Source organism: Chironomus tepperi, unplaced genomic scaffold (assembly GCF_022539635.2).
Source record: "Chironomus tepperi strain 1889 unplaced genomic scaffold, CSIRO-AGI_Ctep_v1 contig_223, whole genome shotgun sequence".
NCBI classification, from domain to species: domain Eukaryota; kingdom Metazoa; phylum Arthropoda; class Insecta; order Diptera; family Chironomidae; genus Chironomus; species Chironomus tepperi.
This window is the reverse complement of record NW_027226345.1, coordinates 2,931,561-2,954,116: the sequence shown is the minus strand read 5'-3', so window position 1 is coordinate 2,954,116 and position 22,556 is coordinate 2,931,561. Positions and strand designations below refer to the sequence as shown.

At 30.8% G+C, this 22,556-nt stretch overlaps 1 protein-coding gene across 4 annotated transcripts in view; it reads left to right on the top strand.

Annotated features, from left to right (window-relative positions):
• LOC139091064 (kinesin-like protein CG14535) overlaps positions 1–22,556 on the top strand; it is a 63,353-nt gene that overhangs the window by 11,812 nt on the left and 28,985 nt on the right. For 2 of the 4 annotated variants that reach the window (XM_070641000.1, XM_070640999.1), the window contains exons 2-4: positions 11,089–11,265; positions 11,431–11,485; positions 11,830–12,773. In XM_070641000.1, the coding sequence (XP_070497101.1) occupies positions 11,138–11,265; positions 11,431–11,485; positions 11,830–12,773 (1,127 nt within the window). In that variant the 5' untranslated portion in view covers positions 11,089–11,137. Of the gene's footprint in view, positions 1–11,088; positions 11,266–11,430; positions 11,486–11,829; positions 12,774–14,908; positions 15,141–18,724; positions 19,067–22,556 lie in introns of those variants that run through there. The other 2 variants (XM_070641001.1, XM_070641002.1) reach the window with 2 other exon arrangements.

Genomic DNA, 22,556 nt, shown 5'->3' with positions numbered 1-22,556 from the left:
GTATAGTGATCTATATAAATACTGTATTTTCTCAAACATTAGAAACTGCATATCTATGAAAATATGTTGCCGTGAGAAGAAAAACAGTTCGAGCGAAGCTCTAACATTAATAGTTCGAACGCAGTTCGGACTTGGTTGAGCGAAGCTCACAAATTTTTGCGACCTGAACGGAGCGAAGCGAGTGAAGGCGTGAAAATTTTCTCAAACATTAGAAACTGCATATCTATGAAAATATGTTGCCGTGAGAAGAAAAACAGTTCGAGCGAAGCTCGAACTTTAAAAGTTCGAAAGTAGTAACTGTACATGTTATTCTCCATGTAAATAATTTTAGTTAATTACTTGCACATTATCATTTTTTATTTCATAAATCTCTTATATTGTTCAAGTTGTTTTATTTTTATTTTTTACTTTTCTGTACAGTTTCTGATCTTCGTATTGTGTGAATATTCTCATGAAGCGTGATCCGCTTCATTACTAGTTTTTAAATCGCAATTCTTTTATTGACGGGAATGAAATGATGAAAATATTAAGATCAGTACAGACATCATAAGACAAATTTCAATGTTGATTGATTTTCTTCTTTCTATAATCTTTCTTTGAACATTAATGTTTTCTCATCGACCTTAAAATACATTTTTTTTTTTTGATTCATTATCTGTCGCTCGTATCGCGTATGTTTATAACTGTTGTGGCTCATTTTTCGATTGTTCGGATATATATTTTTAATTTAGTTCTTTTTTTTATATGAACGAAATGTTCAGTTTGTATTTTTTATTTTTGTTGATCGGTATCTGATGTTGATTTATATAAAGTCATTTAGTAATTGGTTTTGTTTGTGAAATGACAATTTTAGAATTAAATTCGTGGAGGTTTTGAAATCAAACAAACGAATTTGAATTTGAACGATTTTTAAAATTTTGAAATTTAACAATTTTTGAAATTTGAATTTTTGCAATTTTAAAAAATTGAATTTCATCAAATTTTGAAATTTAATCTCTCTTTTTAAAAATTTAAATGCCAACAATTTTTAAAATTTGATTTGTAACAGTTTTAAAAATTTGAATTTTAACAATTTTTAAAATTTAAATTTTAAGAAATTTAAAGTTCGAAATTTAAGGATTTTTAAAATTTGAATTTTGACATTTTTAACAATTTATAAAGTTTGATTTTAACAATTTTTAAAGTTTGAATTTTAAAATTTTTAAAACAATTTTTAAAAATTAAAATTTTTAAAATTTAAAATTTATGAATTTTTAAAATTTGAATTTTTAAAGTTTGAAATTCATGGATTTTTAAAATTTGAATTTTAAAAATTTTCAAATTTTTAATTATACTGATTTTCAAAATTTGAACAATTTTTTAGAATTAGAATTTTAACAATTTTTTAAATTTTGACGTTTCAAATTTTTATATCTTATTGAACATTAAATTTTGAATTGAAGCTCAAATCTCGATTTAATGTAAATTTTGTTCAAACTTTTTTTTAAAATATCATCATTAATATAAACATTTCTAATGTTTTTGCTGCAGTAAAAAGTAAAAAGTAAAAAAAAAACTATTTTTTTGATTTGCGCAACAAATTTTATTTCTTTTACAAATTTCATTCATTTATTTATTAACTCTCATCGCATTTCATTGGCAGTATATTAAGTTTTAGTGAGGTCAATTGAGTGAACATTAGAAAAGGTAGAGAAGATAGATTGTGTAAGGAAGTAAGCCAAAATTAAAAAAAAAAAATCGTTTTTAAATTCTTTTTTTGGTACATTTTCATTTGTTTAAATTACAGATGTTCATTAAATGAGCAGCAATGAGAAGTGTAAGTTGAAATTGTGAACATTAAAGAAAAAGAAGAAAAATTTCCTGAAAATTACTGCGCGCATCACATTCATTGAAATAGCTGTGAATTCTTTTGAAGATTCTGTATTATTTTTTTTTTTTGTGTTCAAACTTCTTTTTATTCCAAATTGTCTGGCGTTTAACGAAATAGAGAAACTATATAGAACTGATGCAGTTTATATTTGATTTTTTTTTCCATAATGTAAACTTGAGAATTTTACGGAGAAAATTTTTTTATTATTTTTTGATAGCTTAGTTTTAGAAAATTGGGCTTGTGAGGGTCAGTTTGTCGAAAGTTGGTCAATTTTGAAACATTTATGTCAATTTTCTTTTAAAATTTTTCAAATTTCTCTCAAAATTCCTCAAATTTCTCTCAAAATTCCTCAAATTTCTCGCAAAACTCTTCAAAATTCTCTCAAAATTCTTCAAAATTCTCTCAAAACTCTTCAAAATTCTCTCAAATCTCTTCAAAATTCTCTCAAAATCTCTTCAAAATTTTCTCAAAACTTTTCAAAATTCTCTCAAAATTCTTCAAATTTCTCTCAAAATTCTTCAAAATTCTCTCAAAATTCTTCAAATTTCTCTCAAAATTCTTCAAAATTCTTCAAATTTTATCTCAAAATTCTCTCAAATCTCTTCAAATTTCTCTCAAAATTCTTCAAAATTCTCTCAAAACTCTTCAAATTTGATCTCAAAATTCTTCAAAATTCTCCCAAAATTCTTCAATTTTCTCTCAAAACATTTCAAAATTCTCTCAAAACATTTCAAAATTCTCTCAAAACTCTTCAAAATTCTCTCAAAATTCTTCAAAATTTTTTCCCGAAATTTTCTCATAAATTTCTCTCAAAACTTCTCAATTTTCACTTAAAATTCTCTAAAATTTCAAAAAATGCGCTCCAAATTCACCAATCGAAATTCCACTTACTTACGCATTGATATCTTCATCACATAACAAAACCAAAGATTTGATTTTTAGTTCCTTCTCTGGATCTTATTTGTTTACAATAATGCGTATATTTAAACAGCATATCTATGATGATAATTAAATGTGAAATGAAGTTTCATTTTAGCGTAGATAAGTAAACAAAATACTATTATTGACTAGTTGAGCTAACTTACACTAGGCTTGTGTAGTTGTGCGCCTGATCAAATATTTGAGTCCACAAATAAACGTGAAAAGAGAAGAAAAAACAAAAAAAAATTTGAATTATTGAATTTAAGAAAGAAAAAGTGAGCCAAAGCATAGAACGGAATTGGTTAAACAAGAAGTAAAAGACAAGAGTAAAAAATTTGTTTAACATACATTTTTAGACATAATACAAGGAATAGAATGATTTTTTTATGTTCTCACATGTGCATGTTATTTTAATTTTTTTATAGCGTATAAATAAAAAATAAAAATTAATTCTGACAAATATGTCGGAAATTTTTATAAAATTTGTTGTGAAATGAATGAGGATGAATGGATATTAGGACAGAATACAGGGGCATGTTCAGGGTTGGGAGACGGAGGGGGTGAGGGTTTGTTTAGGATTTTAGCCCCCTTCCCACCTCCCCTTTGGAATTCTTCAATTTTCTTGGGCTTTTGGTGAAAAAGACATAAATTATAACTAAGAGTTCCCGATGCCGAAACTGAGATCGAGACATTCTGAGTAGTGTTCAGCAAAACTAAATTACATTCCCCATCCCTACCCTTAAATTTTAGGATTTATACAATTTAACAAAACAGACCCAATCAAATTGGCAAAACAGGTGCCTGTGACAGGCAAAAACGTACAAATTCTTGATAATTTGTAGATTTTTGGAGGAAAAACCATATAAATTATCAAGAATTTGTACGGTATTTGTCTGCACTTGTTTTGCAACTCTGGACCCAATGACAAGAAATATCAAATATTAAAAGAGACAGCATTGCAGATTTTATTAAAAATTAACAAATAGTAGTCATCAGAAGAGCCTATTTTTGGGTCCATTTAAGGACCTTAAATCACAATTGATCTGTGTAGAACGTAAAATAAACAAAATAAATTGAAAAATCAAAAAAAGATAGCAAAAAAAAAATAAATTCATCATGTCTCTGTTTTTTAACTCTGATATCATAAATCAATCAAGATAATTTTTGGGAATCGAACCATTTCCTTCCAATTAAACGGAATTCTACATGAAAGCTTGTCGTTACTTAATCTACATCAAGATTCATACATTGAGTGATAGTTCAAATTTGACAAAATTCAATAGTAATTCATTATTTAAAAATTGATAGTTCCTGTACTTACTTACTTACTTCGCTGACCTTACAGATCAGTTGTAATCCATGACTTCGCTCAGATGTCGCCTAAATAAAGCTCTATTGCTGGCTCCCGCTTGCCAATTTCAGATTCCAAATGCAATTCTATTTCGATCGACAGCTTCTTTCATAGTGTTCCAGTAACACGGGTCAATCCAAGGAAGGGAGATAAGGGTTCAACGTGCCTTTTTGGATGAACATCATCAGTTTTTCAAGATTAAATTCCAAAAATTCTCTAAAATTCTTGTACATTGAACAAAAAAGTCAAACATTCCCACTATCCAAAGAATTCTAAGTACGCCCCTATCATAACACCCAAAAATCATATCATCATCATCTAATCCAGCCACAAAATATTGTCCTACACCCAACAATCATTAAATTCAATCTAAATTTCACAAAATTATTATTATTTTTTCTAAAATACATCATAACGATCGACAAGAAGACTCATCAACAACAAGATAATAACAGATTTATGCTTCATACTCTCTTCATCATTTCATTCGCTCATTTATTTATCGATTGATGAAATGCGCTTACCATAAATTCCCAGTTCCTTCATTCTATTCAATCTTCAGCATAATTTTTCAAAGAATAAAAGAATAATTTCTAAACTCTTTTGATTTAAGCTAATTGACTCATATTCAATGAGTTTTTCAATAAATTTCTCGGTTCTTATTTCCATCGTCGACAAGCAAGTAGTCTGCAATTCTATATAAATAGTAAATTACATAGATTGATAGAGAAGCATATCATTTAATTTAACGGAATATTCTTTGTGTTTACAATGAGCATTAATATTGTGCTAAAGAGCAGAATGGATGCAGTTTGGGTATTTGTAAGGATTGAGGATTGACAGAATCTACTCGAAGGGACAAAAGCTACGATTCACAATTTTTGAACCTAATTGAAGGAACAAAAGCTACGATTCTCAATTTTTGAACCTACTTGAAGGGACAAAAGCTACGATTCTCAATTTATGAACCTACTTGAAGGGAAAGAAGCTACACTTCTTAATTTTCGAACCTACTCGAAGGGACAAAAGCTACGATTCTCAATTTATGAGCCTACTTGAAGGGACAGAAGCTATGAATCTCAAATTTTGAACCTACTTAAAGGGACAAAAGCTACGACTCTCAATTCTTGAACCTACTTGAAGGAACAAAAGCTACGATTCTCAATTTTTGAACCTCCTTGAAGGGACAAAAGCTACGAATCTCAATTTTTGAACCAACTTGAAGGGAAAAAAGCTACGATCGTTAATTTTTGAACCTACTTGAAGGGACAGAAGCTATGATTCTCAACTTTTTGAACCTACTTGAAGGGACAAAAGCTACGATTCCCAATTTATGAACTTATTTGAGGGGACAAAACCTATTAATCTTAGTTTAACACCCCTTTCGAATAGACAAAAGCCACTAAATGCGCTTAATTCACTTAAAACCCACAAAATTTCTAATTTCCTTCAAATATGTGTGGCATAGAACGAACCAAACTGAAAGCATTAATTTCATAAAATTTCATTTTGGATTTTGATGAAATAAGAAGGAACGAGCACCATAAAACCTCATATATCATCAACATTCAATCTCATCATAAACAAACAGAGACGAGACGATTGATTGAACTGTAGTATGTAACGTACTGTTGTTGCTGTATAATGCCATGTTATTTTACTAATGTGTTATGTTCTGGCATTATTTTGTAATTGATATACAAACGCGTATCATCGTTGGGTGTAAATGAGACGCCGCTGTGCATTTAATGATGAGTAAGATAGCTTTAGTAAGAACTAAAAATTACTCCTTTATGTGCTGATTTCCTGTACATTTCGACACAATTTGATGAGTTAGAATTTCTATCAATTTATTTTTATACATTTTTAATGTTTAGATGATGATGGCTGATTGATTGGAAATTGAAAGATTGATGGAGTTTAGATTGAAGAATTTTGCAGGGAATTTATGAGGGGTTATTAGAGTGGCCGATGACAATATTATCAGAACTTAGGGGACATCTTAGAGATTTATTTGAGTTGATATTGACTAAAGTGGTTGAAATTTTGTAAATTTTTCAAAATATTGTTTTGTCTCCCGGAAAAATCGACTTTTTGAATCTTGAGCCTCTCCAACGTCTTCTCACGTCCCCCTACGTCCCTCTAGGTCTCTCTACGTCCCTATACGTCCCTTAACGTTCTTCTACGTCCCCCTTCGTACCTCAACCTCCCTTTACGTCCCCCTACGTCCTTCTACGTTCCTCTACGTCGCTCTACGTCCCTTTACGTCCCTCTACATCCCCCTACGTCCTTTAACGTCCATCTACGTCAATATACGTCCCTTTACGTCACTTCACGTCACTATAAGTCCCTATACGTCCCTTTACGCACCTCTACGTCTCTCTACGTCCTTCTACGTCACTCTACGTCCTTCTATGTCCCTCTACGTCTATCTACGTTTCCCCACGTCCTCTTGCTTCCATCTGTCCCCTAAGAGAGTTACATATTAAGCGACCAACCTCTTAAACAAAACTGATTACTTGAATTGTCATGACCTTTGCTTCTAGAAGAGCCAAACTGCTTCCCAAAATCAAAAAAAGTCATAACATAGTCAGGCATTGTTTCAATTACATCCTCAATTTGACTTTATTTGACACATCTCTCCCTACCCGGCGACTGATATTAATCTCAATAATATAAATTATCCGAGTTATAGTCAGTTATTTTATTAGGGGCTCATTCGCAAGTGAAGTCATTCCTTCCAACAAAGCAAAGAGTATGCTGTCAAGAGCTTGCTCTACTTAAATATACCAGTTAAGCATGCTCGTGAGCTTGCTCTCAGCTTACTCTGTGCTTGAGAACATGCTCTTTGTCTGGTATGGCATCTAAAAGTGGTCTATTTGCCTGCTAGGGTCCAAAATGAGAGATTTGTTCCCCCAATACCCTCTTTTACACAATTTCAAACAAGATAATGCAGAATTGAAGACACTAATTGCATCCTTGCCTGCATTCCATCCTCAAACCTTCCCAAAATAATAACAAATCATCTCCACTCGACCCCAGACTAAACCCAATCCTTAGATTCCAAAATAAAAACATAATTACAGACGGCGTCAACGACATACAGATCAAAGTAACCTTTAATAATAAACAAATGAGTAAAAATTATTTAGCAATTCAGCAATAAAATTTTGAAGGTCAAAGGAAGTTTTCGTTGTGAAATTAGATTGGGTTGAGATTTATGAACGATTTTTCTTTGTGCTTACTTGATAGACTTGATTTTTATTTGAATTTAATTCAGACATTTTATTTATAGAAGAATAAAAAGTGAAAAAGTTGCATCAGTCAAGATGGCAAAAGGGAAATGATTAATATTGAAGAAGATTGTGAAGATTGACTGGGATTAAACGAGTCAAAATATAATCGGATGGATTACAAGGAATTTTGTGGATTGAAAAATTTGAGGTTTTAAGAGACGACTTCAGCTTGTGCGACTGTTTGTAAGGACAGTTAGTCCATATGTTTATTCAAAAGTGAAGTGTCTTTTAAGCTGATGTGTAGCAATTGGCACATATTGAAATGTTGCCATCACGGCGACGAGACGACAGTAAACTTAGAATCAAGTGGTTGATAATTGGCCAAAAAAATTGCTTTTGACAAGTAGCTGCCAATTGGTTCTAAGTATACTGGCCACAGTTCAATATGGGTCAATCGGAATTGACTTCAAAAAGGTTGTACTTACTTACTTACTTTACGCACGAGGGCCCATTGCCGCGCGTAGGGAATGTCTGAAGACAGCTCTATCCTTCGAAACCTTCTGCCAGTTCGGGATATTAAGGACTCTAGTGTCCTTTTCAACACATTCAATCCAAGAATTCTTCGGTCTCAAAAAGGTTGTAGCCTCACTAATTTCTCTATAGTTGAAGCTTGCTATGCACTTTTAATTGTTATGCTGAAGGCAATGCATACTATAACAAATGCAACCGAAACTGAAACGTTGTAGCAAATTTAAGTTTTAAACGCTTTTTTATTATTGTCCAAATGGACTGAAAACAATCATCAGAATGCCGTGAGGGCAAATTTACAGCCTTTATAACGTTTACCGTCATAACTTGGTCAACACGGTGATGAAGCGATACTCTATCGACTGAGTTGCGTTAATCGGGAAATTCTTGAGCATGAATACTATTAAAATTGGTGCAGCAACTTGAAGACTTACAGTTATCCGTGTGTATTACAAACCTAAGAGTGGACCTACGGTTGAGAGACTTTTATGGGGAACCTTCAATCACTTTATTAACGCCCTACGATTCACAGTGAATCGATAGGAACCAATCATCATGAATTCTATAAAAATTAGTGCTGACTACTTTGTACGTCTTAGAGTTAATTTATCATTTTCATGTGCAAAATTTCCCTACAAACCTTAAGGAGTCGGGACAACTTGATAGTAATGTCCCGAAAATAATCCTAGACCTACGGTCAACCAATGACGTTTTATTCGGAATGTTCCATGGAATCTGTTACTAGTTATTAACCAGACAGTATGTCAAGTTGTCAACTCGGGATCAAGCCGCTCTTAGATCCCAGATCTTCAAAATTCCTTGAAAAATTACAAATTAATACAAATTCATGTCACAATACCAACCTACATAAATACCACGAAACTAATATCAATCATCTAATTAGTCATTCGTTGTATTTATTCATTAACATCAAGCGGGTGCTCACAAGCATTCAAGAAATGAATGTTAAAACACGATATATTTTGACTAATGAGACATCAATATGACCCAACATTTCACGCTACTTAATTAAATTTGAACATCATAAAAGCCAAGGTCTTCGAGACAAATTAGTCACATTTGCATGCATTATAGATCAAGCATCTCAAATTGATTTTTAAATTGAATTTTCATATAAAGAAAGGGAGCAGACGCGACTGGATAGAGAAATAAAGAAGAAAACTAAAAGAATTTGACACATGTTATGTTGATTTGTGAAGTGTAAGTCGTCTGCTGACTTTTTAACGACTGACTCTGCCTGTTAAATGCTTAAACGTGTTAAAAGAACTTCTTAACGATCCAGCAACAAGAATTTGAGATGAAAATTTTTTATGGATCGAATGAATTTATCGGAAACATCAATTGATACTTTTATTTACTTCAAAACTTTCCTTTTCACTTCTATACATGAGAGGCAGTCTCTTCTTGTGTTCTTTTTGCACTTGCGATTATTTCTTTTTTTTTATGGGCAAAACGGCGATGATGAAATTTATTTCGTCAAAAGGCAAAATGAGAAGAAGTAAAGGAATGCGAAAAAAATGGAATGGTTTTTATAAAAATATAAAAAATAATTTTAATTCTGGGATGGATTTTTATGGGTTTTGTGAACTTCCTTGCGAATGTTTAGTAAGCAAATTGATATTATTTTGCAGGGGAGAATTTAGGACATTTTTAATTGAATTCGGTCTACTCACATTTTGTCAGTTTTAGTTGATAACCCTAACAGCCAAAAAGCTTGCTTTTGTCTTACAGAAATGGCACTAGGTTACTTAAAAGTGGTCTCTTTGCCTGTTAGGATGAAACTAGGGTTAGGCAAATAATCGAATACGATTTTGCCAAACCCTAGATGAAACATTTGGCCGATTACAGTCGACGATAGCTGATTAAAGTGTGTTAAAGTCTACAAACTATCTAATCAGAACAATATATTAACTAAGGGAACTACCATGTCGTTGTGTTAATGGCAAATTTACAAAATAACGTGGTAAGGTGCTTTAACGACACAATGGCAGCTGTTTTTGCACATTTTGAAGACAATAAATGAAATTTTCTGCAACTTTAAGCTCAAAAAATGGTGAGGCTAGCTACGAAAATCATAAAATTACTCTTTACCTGACTAATTTTTAACGATTAGATTCGATTCAATGTTTTATTACACATTATAACAGCTATTCTTTATTGCACATAGCAATAAGAAAGCAAGATTTGTTTCGTAGACATGAAATTGTGCAGATTTTGTGCATGTTTCAAGTGGACGTTGGCTTAAAAATGGCCTAACGTTAGCCTAAAGCCAGGTTTTTGGTGTTATTCATTCAGTATTCTCTTGTTGAGGGGTTTCAGTAATTTTGATAAAAATTCAAAATTAGAGTTCAACCAAGAACATCAGGCCCGAATTTCATGCATTTTAGATGCATGTCTGCAGTTTCTGGGTGTATCTTAAAATTTGTCCAATGAATCAATTTAAAATTGAAGTGTTTATATACATAAAAATTACCCGGGAATATTCCCGTTCCTGAAGCTCATTCCTTCCCGTTCCCGATTCCCGAAATTTCACGGGAATGGGAATTCTCGAATCCCTAGGATGATGCTATTTAAATGTTACCTTGTTCCTTAGTAAGAAGATAAGTAAGAAAATAAGTAAGTTACCTTAAGCATACAAAAAGACCGCTTTTAGGTACCGTATTGGTATTTCTGTATCATGAAAGCACGCTATATGCCTGTTAGAGGTTCCTTAATCTTCCTTTACTCTATGTACCTCATCCATAGCTAGAAGGGTATTAATAGTAAATTTCCTCACATCTCATTCAGAATTGATCATCAAATCCACAACTTCTAACAATTACTCCCCTGAATCCACCCATATCCTCCAGTCTATAAAAATCACTTTAATCGCCAATCACTTCTAACAGTAACTCAGCCCCCGCATGGTAGTTAAAATGTAATTTTTATGTTTCTTCATGTTAAACATAAAAAAAAATTATTTTCTTCGAACATTATCGAGTATATTTTGTTTCAACATAAAAAGGCCACCAAGCATGACCCAATAAGCAAATCAATTCGTCACACTTGTTATCAGAAATTTTTTTTCCTTCTTTTTTTCAATCATACAGCAATAAAATGTTGAAAATATGCTTAATTGAATCATAAATGCTCTTTGTTGTGTATTTTTTTGTTGATAACAGATTGAAGAGACGAATATAAAGGCACAAGAAAATACCAAATTGTGAGAGGATGGAGAAGAAGGAGCGTAAAATATCTCAAACAAATTTAAAGAGAAAGAGAGCGACTTTACAGCCAAAAAGAAGCATAAATTCGAAAACGGTTGGAGAGCAGCAACAACAGCTGCAACCATTGAGGAGGTAAATTATCAGATTCATAGTATTTTTCATCATCCTGCATGCTATGCAACACGAACAAAACAAAAAAATATTTTTTTTGATGAGACTTGAAGCATGCATGCATACATCATCAACGAGAGATGAGAATTCATTTAAAATTGAAAGAATTTTTATTCCATTTTTCAGGCTGCACATCAGTGATGATGAATCGACGGAAGAGGAATTTGCAAAACAATTTACGGTAAATTGAAAGAAGCAAGGGATGGACACTTTGGAATTAATTCTGATTTTGTCAAATTTTAAAGGATTTTGAATTGTTTTTGTGGGAATTTTCGGATAAATTCAGCTATTTGACCTTGATTTACTGCATGGCACACTAGTCATCTATCCTTGTACCTCCTTTTGTGATGTAAACCAGGTCAAAATCCAGAATTTACTTCTTAATGAACCCCAAAGTGTCCATCCCTTATCAAAAACCTAAAAATAAATCACAGCATGCTAAAATCTTCCTGAAGTGGAAGCAACAACAAAAAAGAACTGAAGAATTTTCCATCTTAATTAAATTCCTCTCGAAATTATTTACAGCAACAACAAAATGCATCAAAATTCCACTCGAGAAGCAGAACAATGCCGAGACTCAATAATGCCACACAAAACTCAACAAGAAACACGACACAATTGTCAACTTTTCAGCATCAAACACAAATTATACAGCCACAGTTGATTGATGCACATTTGCCACAAATAAATCAACCGAAGAAAATTCCACCAAAACCACCGTTGAGGAAGCAAATCCGACATGATCCGGAAGGAATTCAACAGATTCAGTCAGTTACGGCTGAGTTTCATGAGAAGAAAACTTTTCAGTTGGCAGTTGTACAACAAACCCATAAATTGGCACTACGTGAAGTTCCAAAGCCGCCAATAAATTTTAATCATCAACAGAACCAACAGCAGCAGCACTTGTTGCATCAAACTCAATCATCTTCGTCCTCAATGACTACATCGACTACTCATTTTCCAAACATTTTAATTTTTGGCACACAAAATTTCCATTTGCGGCATCAACAGCAACAAATGGCACCAAATCCACAATATTTGCAACAACAACAAAAGCATCAAATGAGTAACAACATGCCAAGAATGAATTTTATGAGAAATCAGCAGCAGCAACAGCAGTCACGGCAAGTACACAGTGGCATGATTGTGGCAAATTACAGCAGTGCTGTTGATGAACGAAGTGATCCGGAGAATCACATTTATGAGATGATTGATGAATGTGAAGCAAATGGTCAGCAAAAGAAAAAAGCAATAAATAGTGATGAGGAAATGGCGAGGAAGCCTGAACACGATGGAAATGATTTGTTCCAAAATTTGTTACGTACAGAGATGCTGAATCAGCTGCAATTATGCAATGGGAATAATTTGAGGGGAAATAATGGATTCTTGAGTCATTTAACACATGAAAAGCGGATGGACATTATACAGGAAACTGCACTGTCACTGGCCTCGTCAGCTTATGTTGAAAAGTAAGTCACACAATCAATTTTATGGTCTAATTAACATGAAAGGGTTGGGAGATTCCTTTGTGGAGCTGTTTCTTTGTGAAACTGAATTCAGTATGTTTGGGAGTAATTGGGTTAGTTTAGGGATCAGGCAGCCAGTGAGAAGGAATTGTAAAAGAAGGATATACTGTCGGAAATGCTTCAACATTCTTGAGGAAGCAAATCTGACTTTTAAAGGAGAATCCTAAAATTTTTGACAATTTCTAATCCGTCTGTGTTAGTTGTGGAGTCCAGTGACCCACACAAGATCCAATGAGCAACAGACAAATCCCATAAAAATTGCAACAGCATCCAATTACGCCCTGATGCTGACAATGAGTACAAAAATCGATATTCGAATGAGTAAATAAGAAGAGCTCAAATTTCACGAATGAAATGATTTTAAAAATAGCAACCGACGAGCATTTCCAGCTATTGAGACACAAAAGTAACATTCAGCACCCGACAATTTTCACTTCTTACTTCCATGTAACCTCGATGATGATTGTCAATCGAGTACGATACTCAATTTTTTGTTTATTTTTCTCGCATAATTTCCAACTCCGGAGTCAGATGTGAAGCAACAAAAGGCAGCTATGGAAATGATTTTGAGTGAAAATTGATGAAGTTTTTCCCATTTTCATGTAAACACGAATTTTTTCCAAATTTTCCCGTTGCCTGTCTCATAAATTATCAGCTGCTCTTGAACAAGGAATGAAAAATGAATTTTAATTTTCATCATGAGCAGCTATGGATATAGGAATGAAAATATGTTCCATTTAAAAATATATCAATGAGGCACTTCATCATTTATGCTTGAAATTTTGACTCTTTTATTTGTTTGGAACTGAAAAAAATTGTGAATTGTTGACTGGATATACTGTCATGAAAATGTTGTTGTGTGACATTATTAAATAAACATAAGGAAGTGCATCTAGTGACTGAATATTCTCACATTTTGACCTAATTTCTGAAAATACTTAAACAAACTTCATTTTAGACATAAAAAATGTGAAAAATTCTACACAAAAAGTCAACAATTCAGTCAGTTCCAACACACTAGATTATCAACAAAGATTAAGCATCAATCCACAATCATTTAAGACAATAAACCAACAAAAACAAAAATATCGACACAAAAAAATCTCATCTCAAATGAGTCATAAACCTTGTTGCTTTACATGCATGACACAAAATAGACTCAAAATTCTGTAAATATGTTAATCTTTTTTTTTCACTTCATAAATTTTCATTGTTAAATTTAGTAAAAATTTCTAATTTTATCTTAATTAATCATGGCATTTATGGAAGAAACATGCTTAAAAAATATTTCTTTTTTTGTTCTGCCGACGAAATTTTAAAATATGTTCTAAGTATTTCATTTGTCTTTATTAAAAACATTCGTGGGGAGTTGGAACTAGTAAATGAGCAGTGATACCGGATTATGAAGTATATAGGCGCATTTAGACTGACGGACAGACTGACTCGGACAGACTGAGTCGGACAGACTGAGTCGGACAGTCTGCGTCGGACAGACTGAGTCGGACAGACTGAGTCGGACAGACTGAGTTGGACAGACTGAGTCGGACAGACTGAGTCGGACAGACTGAGTTGGACAAACTGAGTCGGATAGACTGAGTCGGACAGACTGAGTCGGACAGACTGAGTCGGACAGACTGAGTCGGACAGATTGAGTCGGATATACTGAGTCGGACAGACTGACGGACAGAGACTCAATTGAATTGCACTTAAAAGTGAAGCTAATAAATATGAAGAGTAAGAAATGAGATCAGTTACATCATGTAATCTGTTATGTTTATAGCTCGTACAAAATGAATATTTATTGTCACAACAAATTTCCACACTCAACAAAAATACACAAACACGTGTTTCCATTCGGTCTGCAACCCCAAATGAGAAAAAATTCTCTCCCCACGTGCACAAAATAAACATTTTCCAAACCGGTTCGGTTTTTCCTTCCAATTCTCTCACATTCTCTCTTCTCTCACGGAACGTCTGTGAATGAAAATGTGTTTTATGTCATATTACACAATATTATTGTTTTCAATAAGCACTTTTCATTCAGTCTTCATTTTATCGTCCAACGATACGGTCCGCAATGTGGAATATTCGCGACTAAAAAATTGAATTTTTTTTAAGGAATGAGAAGTTTAGTGCTGTAGATACTTTAATGTGACATTTTTTACATAGAAAAATTTTACTTTTTTTAATCTCGGGCATGAATGTGAATCGAGGATTACTAGTCGAAAAATTAAAGGATTAAAGTGCGATAGTCTGAAATAGGAGGAGATCCTTATCGTTTTGGGATTTCTGATGTGAAAATGAAATAAAGTGAAAAAAGTTTTTTTTTTTTGCTAAATGTTTGCAAAATGTGAAAAGATGTAATGAATGGAAATAGAGTTGAAATGTTTTTGCTTCCTTTTTTGTGGAGGTTGATAAGCGCAGTTTTTTTGTTTGTGGAATTTTTAAAGGCATTCTTATGATTTAGGATGGAAATTTGTGAATTGTGAACTTGGAAAATTAAAGAATTTGAACATTTGAATTGTCAAAATTGATTGACTTTCTATTGAATAGTGGCTATAATGAACTTAATCTTGATGATGAAGATGATTAGTTTCTATTGATTCAGTGTTAATCTTAGAACGTTAATTAAGCGATTGAACAGATTTCTTTTAATTGCTTCTTTAAACTACTTTTGGGAGTCTTAGGAATGTTCAAATAATTTATTTTGCAAGAATTTTGATAAATATTTAAAACTCAACAATTCTTCAAAATTTTCACTACTTAAAAAGTGAAAAATTTTGAATTTAAAAAAATTAAGAGATCAGTTTACAGAAATTAGAAAAAAATTATCAACATTTCAATTTAAAGAAATTATCAAAAATTCAGTTTGAAAAAAATTTAAGAAATTTTCAAAATTCAATTTAAAGAAATTTTCAAAATTCAATTTGAAGAAATTTTCAAAAATTCAATTTAAAGAAATTTTCAAAAAATTAAATTCAAATAAATCTTCCATAAAATTTAAAACAGAATGAAAATTTACGTTAAAATTCATAAAGTTAAATCTTGAAAATTGCAATTTTAAATATCATAAGTGAAACATTCAAAAATTAAATTTGAGATTTCTAAAAATTTAAAATTTCAAAATTTAAAGTAAAATTATTTTAAACGAGGACTAGATTTAGCAAAATCCAGATTCTGAGCAATATTTTGAATAAATTAAAAAACCGACTAAAGTCAACTAATCTTAATACATAGTTCAATCTAATTCAACAACTGTCATCTGTTCAAATCTCCAATCCATTTTTCTCAGAAAAACTCAGCCAACAAAATCAGCCAGTGATTAATTAAAAATTCAGAACAGAATAAAAATGAAATCAAGTGAAGAATGAAAATTAACGAATGAATTCCGATCTATCTGTGTCATTCATTAATTTTTTGCTCAATTTAGTTGCATAAAAAAGAAGAGAATCTTGTTGTTTTCTTTTTACACTTTAATAATTCACTCAAGTGGCTGTGCTTTTCATCGATAATCGTTGCTAATTCGATATTTTATGGGTCAATATTTCAATTAATTTATTTTTTCTAGATTGTGGGGTTTTTTGGAGTATTTATATCGGTGACTAAGAAAATTTTTAATTGGGAACAAAATATATAAATTAAAAAAGAGTTGAATTAGGTGGCTAATTTCTGACAATTATTAAGACATTTCTGTTGCAACCACTCAAAACCAGAGCTCCAAGTCAAATGAGATTTTGTATGGATAAATCAACTTCAAAAATCACCTCAAAATTGCCTAAAAAATGACTAAAAATTTAATGAGAATTTTGAGATTTTTTGAATTTTTTTTTTGAAATTTTCAAATTTAACTTCAAGTTCTCAAGTTTGACAATTAAGAGTTTTTGAAGGTCAAAATTAATAGTAATGTTCAGGATCAAGCATTGTTGTACAAATTACAAATTTCGAAGTTTTTCATTTTGTTCAAATCAGAAATTGTTACAAACTTTTCAATTTAAGTTCAAAAATTGCTCATTTTTGAAATTTTTTAATTTTTCGAAAAATTGAAATTTTAATAAAAATCTTGATTTTTTAAATTTATTGAAATTTTAAAATTGATTGAATTTTTAAAATTGACTGAATTTTTTGAATTTATTAAATTTTTTAAATTGATTAAATTTTTTGAATTCTTAAAATTTGCTGATTTTTTAAATTAAATGAATTTTTAAATTTGATTGAATTTATTAAAGTCAATAGGGTAAAAAATATAATTTCTTGCGTTATATAATTTCTTGCGCGAACAAATTCACCAAAAAAAATTTTTTTTCTGACATGAAATTTTTAAATGCTTATGACTTCTCAACAATAAACTCTATTGACACCGAAATCGGTTAAAAAAATACGAATTTCGTGAATTTTCAGATTCCGTGAAAAAAATATTTTTATAATGCTCCATTGCTTCAAAAATCGATCATTTATACTGAATATAATTTCTTGCGCAAAAAAATATAATTTCTTGCGCAATTTTGGACAAGTAGGCGATTAATTTTGATGGCACAAAACTTCAATTTTCTGATTATTTACCCTCTTTTACGACGCTGTCTTCCTTCCAAATAGTTTATGGATGCTCCTTGATAATTTTAAAATATTTTTGAGGTTGAAAATGCGAAAAAATTATCACAACAAAATTTTTTTGTGCTAGCCTACTTGGCTAAAATTGCACACGAAAATTTGAAAATTTTGTTTTGGTAATTTTTTCGCGTTTTCAACCTCTAAAATATTTTTAAAATAATCAAGAAGCATCCTCAAACCATTTGAAAGCAAAACAACGTAAGAAAGGAGGATAAATCGTCCGAAAATTGAAGTTTTGTGTTGTCAAAACCAATCGCCTACTTGTCCAAAATTGCGCAAGAAATTATATTTTTTTGCGCAAGAAATTATATTTTTTGCGCAAGAAATTATATACAGTATAAATGATTGATTTTTGAAGCAATGGAGCGTCCAAAAAATATTTTTCTTACGGAATCTGAAAATTCACGGAATTCGTATTTTTTTTAAACTTTGTTTGGTAAAATTCATGCTTTCGTTCAAAAGTTATGGACATTTAAAAATTTCAACTGCATTTTGCGCAAGAAATTATATTTTTTACCCTAGCATTAAAAAATTATTGAACATTAAAAATTTATTAAATTTTAAAAACTTATTGAATTTTGAAAATTTATTAAATTTTGGAAAATTTTCGTGAATTTTTAAGAACTATTGAATCTTTCAAAAATTGTCAAATTTTTTGAAATTCTTGAATTTTCACAAATTTTCTGAATTTCTAAAATCTTTTAAATTTTTAAAAAATTTTAAATTTGCTGAATCTTTTTAAGTTTTTGAATCTTTCAAGCTCAGACAATTTTTGAATTGTTTGAAAATTTTAAATGTTTACAAATTTTGAATTCTGCTTAAAATTTTTGAAATATTGAATATTGTGATTTTTGCAACAATTTCGGACGATTAATTAACTAAATTGTTTTTAAAGATTGATCAAATCCATGACAATCTTCATTTTTGGATTAAAGCCTCATCTTTAAATTTCCATAGACATTTTGATATTTCTAGCAACTAAAGACTCAATTAGAGTCAAAACTCAACTTTCATCAATTTCAGTTGTCTGTTCTATCTCAGCACATTATCCAACAAATCCTAATTCACATACAAATTGTTCCTAATTAAAACATACCCTGCCAATTTGCCTATCATACCCAAAAGTAAAAGAGATTAAATGAAAAATTCCACTTTGCAAAAAACTCATCGCTTATCATAAATGAAAAGAATACAAAAATCAAGGGAGCAAAAATGTTGTTAAAAGTTGATAAAAATCTGTGCAAAAAAGAGTTGAAAAACATTATTTTTTTATCCTCATCTTTTAGAATTTTCCATTCATCCATTCATGAATAAGAGTGCACTTGAAAGCAAAAAAGATAGAAAGCATAAAGATTGTATATTCATGTAAATAGACATACACAAGAGTTAAAACGTGTATAATGAATGAATTTTCAACTTTATATACATCACATAATGGATAAAAAGTGATTCATGCCTTAAATAAATGAAGGAAGTGAATCGGTCCTTAAAGTGAATGTGAAATGTTACTGAAATTATTAAAATGCTTTAGCATTACGACTTTATTGTGGATTTATAAAAGTTTTATAAGAAAAAATTGCAGAAAATACGTTTATTCATAAAAATAATAATCACAAAATGTCTAAAAGGTATAATCAACAATTAAAAATTTAAAAACAATTGCTTTTGATGTCTACAGAATGAATAGGATGAAATTTATGATGTGATATTGTTAATGGAACTTGAATGTTGATTGTGTAAAGTTCAGGGAAATTTATAATGTATTAGAGCAGTGGTGGACAACCTTTTATCAATTGTGGCACACCTTGGTGGTGAGCCTCAACCGAAACCGCACACGTCATACGGTTGATGGCATTTCCAAATTTTTTTGGTGGCACACAGAGTATTAGTTCGAGCAATACAATTATTTTTGGGGTGCAATTTTGAATTTAATTCTCCAAAAGAAGCACATTGCCTAAAATTGACCGAAAATTCGGCCTCAGGCAAACTTGATTCTTGCAAGATTCACACTATCCAAGTTCTGGATATTCGGTCATTTATACGCCATATCCTTTCCTAAAATTCTGTTAAGGCTATTAACTTTTAGAATTTCGGTTCTTTATTGTGGTCTGATTAACCGCTCTTTGAAGTGTACCCGAAAAAATAAGGAGGATGCTCATGAGTATGCTTCAATTATGTGTATATCAAAAACATTCTCATTTTGATGAGTATGCTCATTTTTTGTTATAATTACGCGAGACGACTAATTAACCACTAAGCAGATATTAAACATTTTTGTCAGAGTAAACCTTGATGATGTCATGTCGATACATATACCTGTGATATGAAAGGTATCAGTAATCATTTGTATCTCTAGCTAACATAGACAACTATGCTTGATGGCAGATACATGACACCAGAATTTTGTCTAGACTTAACAACCTTGCTCCAAATCTACGGTTTACCGGCCTATTTTGACCTAGAAAGATTCTGAATCCAACCTGAAGAGGACAAATCGGTTAATAAATCCTAAATCTGGTTCCAGATCGGTATATCGCCAGTTTAGTGCCTAATCTAAACCGAATTGTGCTATTCGGGCAATCAAGTGCCAATTTTTCACAACTGCTAAACGTTTAAATCACATTGAACTTCCATAATCTCTAGAAAAAAAAATCCCTAATTCTTATCAAATCAACAATCATTTCCTCATCCACCAAAGATAAAACATTCCAGACATAAAAGCAATTAATTCACAATCATACATCCCTTAAAACATCAAATACACAAAAAAAATCAAAGATGGATTTTGTCTCGTCAAAACATTAATTGATTGTGGTATTAAATTAATTTAATAACAAAATTAATTAGCGTTGTTTATTTGACGAGATGGATTATTTGCCCTGTGCTGTGCTGTGGTAAAATGTCATTAAATGACAAGTGATTCGATAAAAAAATAATTCATCATTTTATGCTCTGTTGCTGCTCTTATTTGCTTCTCCTATCTTTTGTGACGTTATAATTGATTGGATTAAATTCGAAAATCTCTCGTTGAGGATGATGGAAGATGCCAATGGATAGGAATAAAATTGATTGATTTTTCTAAGTTGGAAAAAGGTTTTTTTATATTTGAGGTATTTTTGTGAGTGGATATGGATGATGGAAATAAATTAATGTGGAACTGTGAAAAATGAAAATTGTGATGAAAAGTTTGTGATTGAAATAAAAATGAAAAATTGGAATTAAAGCTGGATTTTGAGAGGAATTTTTGAATTTAATTTTTGAGGTTTTAAGTTAAAAAACTAAAGTTTAAAATATGTTTTAATTTAATTTTAATAAAAAAATTAAATTTAAGTTTCAAAAAAGTTAAAAAAAAATCTAAATTAAAGTTTTAGGTTGACATTTTCAACTTTTAATAAGAATTTAGATTGAAATTTTGATCTTATTTCAAATAAAATTCAAAATTATTTGTTGGCAAAAATACTTTTAAAAGTTGAAAATTTAGAAATTTGAAGAAGTTGATAAAAAAGTTCAAAAAATTGGTTTAAAAATTAAAGTTTTATTTCAAAAATTTCAAACATTTTTTTTAATTCTTTTTTTTAAAAAAAAAGTCAAATTTAAAGAAAATTAAAGTCAAATTTAAAGAAAATTAAAGTCAAATTTAAAATGTTTTTAAAAAATTCTAAAAAATTTAATTTTTAAAAACAAAATTTTTTGAAATTTAAAACTGAAATAAAGTTATTTATTGAACAAATTTAATCAAAATTTTACTAAAGTTCAAAATTTATTCAAAATTCAAAATTCAAAATCAAATCAAAATTCAAAAAATTCCATTTAATATTCCACATCCAATAAATTTTTGATCTCATTAATCCAATTCATTGCCCATCACACTTCCTCATCACTAAAACAATTCCAACAGTAATTACCAAACAATTTATCACAATATCAATTTACACAAATGCTGAGCCACACGAAAATTAATTATCCAAAATTAACAAGCAATAAAAGGACTATGAAATAATGCAATAAAATATATATTTTACTGTGTAATACCTCAAAAATATTAATGAAATTTAGTGAGCTTACAACTTATACCATGACTGTCAAAATATATCACTAAAAGTGCTGTGTAATGGATTATCGAATTACGGTGGACTGTGAAAATCGTGTTACTGTGTATTTGTAAAAATTGTTGTGGAATTTAATTTGGACAAATTATTATTAAAGTGCTGCGATTTTTGTGATTTTTTTCGGTTGTCATTGTGTCAATTTTAATTAAAATTTGTGGAATATTTTGAGGTTTTTATGAAAAAAGCAGTTAAGAGGCTATTAATGTTCGGAAAAATTAAAATCTAGAACCTTCCTTAAATAGGAAAATTGATCAAACTAACCCGAGACCGGTATGACTCTGACTCGGTACCGGATTCGGTTTAAATTTGGCAAAAAGCAGAAAACGCTAAAAAGACCAAATTTATCAAAATTAAGTTGAAGAGCTCCGTAATTTCATTCATTTCCTTATTTCTCTGATCATACAGAACAAATAGCCTCTTCACATCAATGATTAGGGCAATCTTACTTACTTACTTAATTCGCTGGTCATACAGATCAGTTGTGATCCATGGTCTCTCCACTATTGACTTATGGAATCATCAAGAATCCAATAAATCATAAAAATACCTTAAATAGAAATTTTGCAACAAAAAAAATCAATTAAGCATCTCCTTGAAATCTAAACCATATTTTTGAACATTGTTGAACCATGCTACGGACATGTCGAAAATCCGTTGTTTTTTCGTTTCAATTGCAAAATAACCGCCAAATTTTGACTAATTTTAGTAAATTTTCATTCTTTTTTCGACACTGAAATGTCCGTAGCATGTGTTGAACAATCTATTCTAATCCATTGAGGGCATCTACATGGCCCTAATGTCATCTAAGACTTTATTCAACCTTCCATAACTTCTCAAAGCTGCATGGTGCAATAAACTGCATTTTTCACCGTAAAAATGGGTCAAAATCAGCCGTCAAGGTATCGTCAGGGCAACTTAATGTGGTACCGGTCATACGGTGACGTAGCGGTGTCCTGGCGAATGCCTTAGGTTGTTCGGGTCAAGTTCAAGCTCATAATCTGTCTTATAA